This window comes from Mesoplodon mirus (assembly GCF_964341445.2).
Source record: "Mesoplodon mirus genome assembly, chromosome: 13".
In the NCBI taxonomy this organism is placed as follows: Eukaryota; Metazoa; Chordata; class Mammalia; order Artiodactyla; family Ziphiidae; genus Mesoplodon; species Mesoplodon mirus.
The window spans coordinates 27,292,438-27,298,958 of NC_138989.1; the positions used below are offsets into that span (position 1 = coordinate 27,292,438).

Below are 6,521 nucleotides of genomic sequence, written 5' to 3' on the forward strand. Positions count from 1 at the left end.
GACAGCAGTGGGCAGAGGCCAAGCCCCTCAGCACCTCCACTGACCACTTTGATGCCAGCCAGGACCTGGCTCGGTTCGCCCTCCCACCACTTCCTCCTGTCCACTGGCCTTGGCAGCATCTCAAGCCCACCCTCTTGACTGTGTACCCCTCCCAGGCCCACCCTCCACGGCCATCATCTTACCCCCAGCACCTGCCTGTCCAGGCGCCCCCCACCTTCTGGGCACATGGCAGGCACCACCAGGCGAGTCAGGCAGGGATAGCAAGGGCGGGGCCCCAATTCAGGAAGGGAGGGGCTTGCTGAGGGGCTTCGGGGTCAGCTTCGCCCACGTCCTATCGCAGAAGGTCCAAGCTAGACAGGCCTCAGCAACCTCCAAAGTCTTCGGAGCAGCAAGAGTTCTCTGTCAGGGAAGCCGTGGGATCAGCTGGCCCCACCCTCCCAGTTGTCCCCAGGACACCTGCCAGGGTTGAGGGGATCTGGAGGCAAGGAGGATGCCATTTCTGTCCTTTGGCGCGGAGAGAGCCATTCACACAAGTGGCTGAGGCCATCTGTACCACTGCACAGAGCTCGGGTGCCAGGGGAGCAGGCAGGCTGGAGGGCCATGGCCACCTAGGTGTGGCACCTGGGGCCACGGGCAAGAGGTGGCAGAGTGGTCTGGGCAGCACTTATGTTGGTGGGAAAAGCCCAGAAGTCGTGTTCAGGAACTGAGGACATGGGTTAGGGGGGCCAGGTCTCAGGGTGGGCCTTGGGGAGGGGTAGTGGGCAGTGGGCTCAGCTGCATTGGAGCTGCGTTGCTCCTCCCACCTGACCTCTGGCAGTGGAGTTTTCCCCTGCCCTTCCCAGCATGGGTTGGGGACAGCAGCCTGCCCCGCCAGGGCCCTCAAGCTGCCCACCCTGGCCATCTGCAGAAGCTGAGGGCTGGGCAGCTACCATTCAGAATCCCGGCTGACGCCTGGGGCCCTGGAGTCAAGAGAGCTCTGGGCTGTGGAGGAGGCAGCCTTAGGCCTGCGCCTGGGCCAGACACCCTGTACCTGACACTGCCTGGACCCTGTGGCCAGAGCAGAAGTGGAAGGACCTCTGTTCCTACCCCACCAAGAGCTGAGGCTCCAGGATCACACACTTGCTCGCTTGGGAGCTGTTCTAGGTCAGGCTCAGGCAGGGCTGCCATAAAGGCTAAGGACCTCTGTGCCATGGGGCCCATCCCTCTATAGTCATCCCACTGTTGGGAGCTAAGGCCCCCAGATAGTTCAGCCTCCCTGGAAGTTCTGGGATTCAGGGCCATGTTCACAGTAGCTGCCCTGAGCCCATGTCCTTGGGTTCTGCCCCTCCCTACAGTGAGGAACCTGGCCAGGCCTGGGAGACTCCTTGCCATTGGACCCGGCCCAGGCATTTCTGGACATGGCCCTCAGGGTGGAGTTTGGGGGCATTTGCCAAGCCCTCTGCACTGGCTGGGCTTGGAACTCCCAGCAGCCCCTGATCCTGTCCACTGTTCTCTTCTGCCCTGGAAGCAGTGAGTTCTTGGTGGCTGTGACAGCTCTGGTCTGCTTTGCCCTCCAGGAATCCCACCCAAAGGAGGAAGGTCACATGGTGCTCCCAGCAGGGGCTGACACAGAGGTGCTGATGGTTGGCCCAAGTCTGGGCTGGCCGCCAGACCACCAAGATGGGCACAGGCCCTGTGCAGAGAGCTAGGATGGAGGGGCTGAAGCTGAATCTGGGCAGCCGGCCGAGGGTGCCTCCTCCCCATGGCAACGCACTTCTCAACCTGCAGCCAGCTCTGCTGGAGCCCAGCACACCTCCTGGATTTGCCCCTGTTCCCACTGCACTATTGGCGGAAAGGATGGAGTCAGTGTTGTATAGATGTCTAGCCATGTGAGGCGACCCAGAGATGGCCGAACCCTGGGAGGGCAGGTGGAAAACGCCCGTCCGGTGGTGCCTGGGGACCAGCCTCTTCTAGGCAAAGCCAGCAGCCTGGCAGCCCACCCTTAGCCCTACCTGCATCCCAAGACCCACACACACTGGCTGGGGTCAACCTGCATCCTGCTGGGGTCTGCATCACAGCCCCTGCTCTCCACCCCCACCCCCAGGCCCTATGACTCAGCAGTGGCCCTTCGGACTACAGGTCTCACCTCCCTGGGTTGCAGTGAGCTGTGGCCGTTTCCCACCCAACGGGAAGCTGACCAGATAGCAGGAGGGACCTGAGAAATGGCCATGGGATCTTCGGGATCCCAGGGGCCAGCCCTGGAAGGTCCCCACAGGAGCTTTTTGGGGAGAATTTGGTGGGTAGGTGGATGAATGGGGGCTGCAGAGCACAGGCGGTGACTGGACAAAGAACAGGACACAGGTGGGAGGGTATCCAAACCATTTACTAAGCAGACTCTTACCCTACCCCCCCCCCCCAAGCTGTGAAGGAGGGCAAGGCCCCAGCCCCACACCCAGGATCCGGTGCTCGTAAGCCTTGCCTGGCGAGCTGCAGGGGTGAGACAGGGAGGTCCAGACCAAGTCTCTTGCCCCCACCCGGAGGCCAGCCTGCTGATGGAGTAAAGGCCAGCTATAAACGTCCCTCCGGCAGCCGAGGGTGGGGCCCCTGGGCTCTCGGTCTGCCCCTCTGCAATCAGCAGGAGCCACTAGGGAGTGGGTGGCATCCAAGACCCTGACGGTCAGAGAGGGAGCGGCATCTCCAGTCCAGTGCCCACACAGCCAAAGGAACGCGCGCCCTACCCACGTCGGAGCCAGCACTGCACACAGAAACAGAGCGAGTCTTCCGAAGTGCACGTCGCCTTGCGAGGCAGGGCGCAGCCCGGGTCCAGCTAGGCGGCCGGAGAGGACGGGCTACGGACAGAGTCCGGTCCGTGCGCAGGACCCAGAGTTCCGCAGAGCCTGTGCGCCGCGGAGGCCGCCGTCCACGCGGGGCTCCCATGGCCGGTCCTCTCGCTTGCGGCCCTGCCGCGCAAGCGCACTCAAACATAGTTCTTCTTGTCGTAGTCGCCGCTGGCTGTAGGCCGCCGCGGCGCCGAGTACTTGACCGGGAAGCCGAAGTCGGGGCGGCCGGCGCAGACCCAGGCGCCGCAGCACACGAGGCCGCCGCCGCACATGAGCAGCGCCGAAGCGGCCCAGCCGATGTAAAGCGCGGCGCCCAGCTCGTACTTCTGCGACATGGGCACGGTCGGGTCATAGAACTCCCGGACCACGATGTTGGCGAACCAGCAGAGCGGCACGAGCGCCAGCAGCCCGCAGAGCGCGTAGAGCGCGCCGCCCGTGAGGGCCACGCGCGCCTTACCCGGGCCGGGGGCCACGCAGGTGGTGCACTGCGCGCCCGCCAGGGTCACGAAGAGCGCGACAAGCGCCAGGAGCACGGCGCCCACGGTGAGCGCCCGCGCCGCCTGCACCTCTGTGCTCAGCGCCAGCACCGAGTCGTACACCTTGCACTGCATGTGCCCTGTGCTCTGCACCACGCACGACATCCACAGCCCCTTCCAGGTGGTCTGCGCCGTCACGATGTTGTGGTCCAGGAAAGCGGTCACCTGCCACATGGGCAGCCCGCACGCCAGGATCAGGCCCACCCAGCCCACCAGGCACAACACCAGGCCGAGAATCTCCAGCGCCGCCGACCCCATGGCTGGAGACAAGACGGGCGCCCGACGGCCCGGGGCCTCCGGGCGCGCACAGCTCACTCCCTCCGATCCCCGGCCCGGCGGCACCACAACACAGCCTCGGGTCTGCGGGCGCGTCTAGGGGGGCTTCCCATTTGAAGGTTCGGGGGACGGACTATGACCCGCGGGCCCGGCCCCCCGCCCTGAACAGCCAATCCACGCCCAGGCCATCCGCCCGCAGCCAATCGCAGGCGCCCCCGGCAGCAGGAGTTAGGAAAACAACTGCGCGTGGGGGTAGCGGGTGGCGGGTGGCGGGCGGCGGGCGGCGCGGGGAACCGCAGGGCGTCCGGTGGCGGCCCCGGACCCTCATCCGCCGTTGTCCTGGTCGCTGCAGACCCCATTCCAAGCTGACCTGGGGCGGCTGCGCGAACGCTCCACGAACTACCTCCCTGTGCGCCCCCACCTCGCCGTTTCAGGAGCTGCATGACCCTGGGCCTGCACCGATTTCCCCGACACATCCTCGAACGAGCCAGTTGGTCCCTACCTCCCGGGCCAGCTCCACTCTTCCCTGGCCCCGGTCGGCGGGAGCCCCCACCATCGCCACTGCGCCGAGGTCCCCAGGTTAGCCAAACACAGCTCGGCCTGTTCCTCCAGGAAGCTCGCCCTGGAGTCCAAGCCCAACACAGTCCCCTTCTCTGCACCCCAACCACTGTGGCCCTTCGAGTGCTGACACTGTCTCCCTCACAGGCCGAGAAGCCAGGAAGGCCTGTGCGGGCCAGGCCGGGGCTCCTGCTTCGTCCAAGGCCCTGCCCAGCGCCACCACGTCCCTGGAGCTTGCGGCTCCAGCACGAAGCAGAAAGAACGCGGCCTTCCCACGGCCTCCGGAGACCCCCCCTCTGCCCCTGCTGCCGGGGCTTCCCATACCTCCCAACCTTTGCACCGACTGCTCCTCTTCCGGAGATGCTGCCCATCCCCCATCCTTTGAGGCCCAGCTGAGGCGACACCGCGTAAGTCCCCAGTGACCCAGCATACAGGCAATCCTCCCAGGAGCAGCCTGTGGCCCCAGGCTCTGCCACCTACTCCCTGCTCCAGGCCTCAGACAAGAGACACAGAGAGAAACGCAGGGGCTGTGCTCTGCCCTCCCACCAGCTGCAGTGCTACCCTGGCACCCCAGCCCCCAGGCCACCCTCCGGAAGCCAACATGGAGTTTCCTGACTGGGAGGAAGAGCCCCCATCCTCGCTGGAGGCGGGAGGCGAGGGATTTCCGGGCATTCTTCTGTACAATGGCCCAGCCATTTCTCCAAAGGCCCACTGGGATGGACAGTGGGGCCCCCTGAGGCTCAGGTAGGGGCACTAGTCCCTTTCTGGCAGCCCCCTCCCCACTCCCTGTCGGCCCCTCTGTCTAAAGCAAAGTCTGTATTCTGCCCTGGAGTGGGGCTACCAGGACCCCCACTCCTTCCTCAGGTCCCAGGTGCCTGACTGCTAGCAGGGCCTCCCCAGAGAAGGCCTGCCTTTGAGGCTGGCCAAAGCCTGGGCGCCTCAACAGATCGGTCCTTCCTGGGCCCGGTTCCTTCTCCTCAGGTGGCTAATACCCTGTCGTCCAGCACGGGGAGGCACTCAAGGCAAGTTTGCTGGGCCCTGTGGGACTGGGGAGGACAATTTTACCTCTTCTTTCACCCCAGCCCCCTCACTCCCTGCATAGATGGAGCTGCAAGGACCACTGCCTCCTCCCAGACACCCCTCACTCGCTGCTTCCCTCCTGTTGCAGACCTTTCTGGACATCCCTTCCCCCATCCACTCCAGGGGGCCCAGCCCTACCACCCACCCACCCTTTCAATCCCGCTTCCCCGTGGCCCAAGTCTAGGGACCTTGCCCAGGGTCCCCCCATGACACTCCACGCTGCTGTCTTCCCAGGTCGACTGCTGTGGCCTCCTCAGGCCATCCAGGCCCCACCCTTGGCCACTGGGGCTGTTCTCCTCAGGGCAGCTGGGCCATCGCAGCAGGCCCTGCTCCTGGGTCACACTCTGCCTGAAACCCTCTGTGGCTCGCACTGCCCATGGATGAAGCACTGACTCCCAGGAGCGGCCCAGATGACATGGGCCAGCTGCACTGGGTCTGGCCAGTCCAGCAGCATACTCCACGTTCCATTCAGACTTGCCTCCCTCTGGGCCCTCAGACTGGTCTGTCTACACCCACGCCTCTTCTGCTTGCAGTATGTATCCCTTGGGCAGGGCCTGCATCTACTAAATTGTGTTACCAAGGTCACTTCCTCTTGGATGCCTTCCTGTCCCATCCCTCAGCCTTGCTCTCGAGGCCCAAGCTGGAGCTGCCTGTCTGCTTGCTGGTTGATCCCACCAGTATCCAGGAACGAGCCCCAGCACAGTGGCCGTCTTCATGCATCTGTCCTGGGCAGGGGGCTGCCTGTGACCCATGCTGACCTCTGGCCACCCGCCACTCCTCCAGCACCTCAGAGCTGCAGCCAGCACAAGGTTCTCCCCATTCGCCTGCCCACCTGCCTCCCTCTCTCTGCCACTTTGGGCCCATCCTGGCCTGGCACCCTGGAGCAGCCCCAGTGAGTCCACATCTCTTTGGGGACAGCCTCACAGTATCTCGGGGACTTGGTAGAAGGGCCTCAGTCCCCACCTCTCACAATCTGATTTCTACCCCGACACCACTGTGTTGGTTGTAGGCCTGGCCGCAGTTGAATGAGAGCTGCCACAGAGAGGCCCAGCCCCGACCTGCAGGGGCGTAAAGACTTGCCTGCCCTTCCTTCCACTCTCTAGAATCTCCTGGCCACCTACTATATGTGGAGCATTGTGTCCGGGTGGAACACCCAGGGGGCTCCTGCCCCCAACCAGGGACTGGGAAGGGCTTTCAGGTATGCCCTTGGCTGTGAGGGAAAGAGATGGCAGAGTGACACCAAGTGATGAAG

General features: G+C 64.4%; 1 protein-coding gene across 1 annotated transcript; it reads right to left on the reverse strand.

The window, feature by feature from the left end:
• Nucleotides 1-2,326: 2,326 nt before the first annotated feature.
• On the reverse strand, nucleotides 2,327-4,670 carry CLDN5 (claudin 5). The gene has a single exon (XM_082641200.1). It carries the CDS (start codon nucleotides 3,611-3,613, stop codon nucleotides 2,957-2,959), a length of 657 nt encoding a protein of 218 aa, XP_082497326.1. The 5' UTR covers nucleotides 3,614-4,670; the 3' UTR covers nucleotides 2,327-2,956.
• Nucleotides 4,671-6,521: the final 1,851 nt, after the last annotated feature.

What these genes read in the sequence shown, in the direction of transcription:
- CLDN5 (XM_082641200.1), bottom strand. Translation starts at nt 3,613, where the DNA reads ATGGGGTCGGCGGCGCTGGAGATTCTCGGCCTGGTGTTGTGCCTGGTG.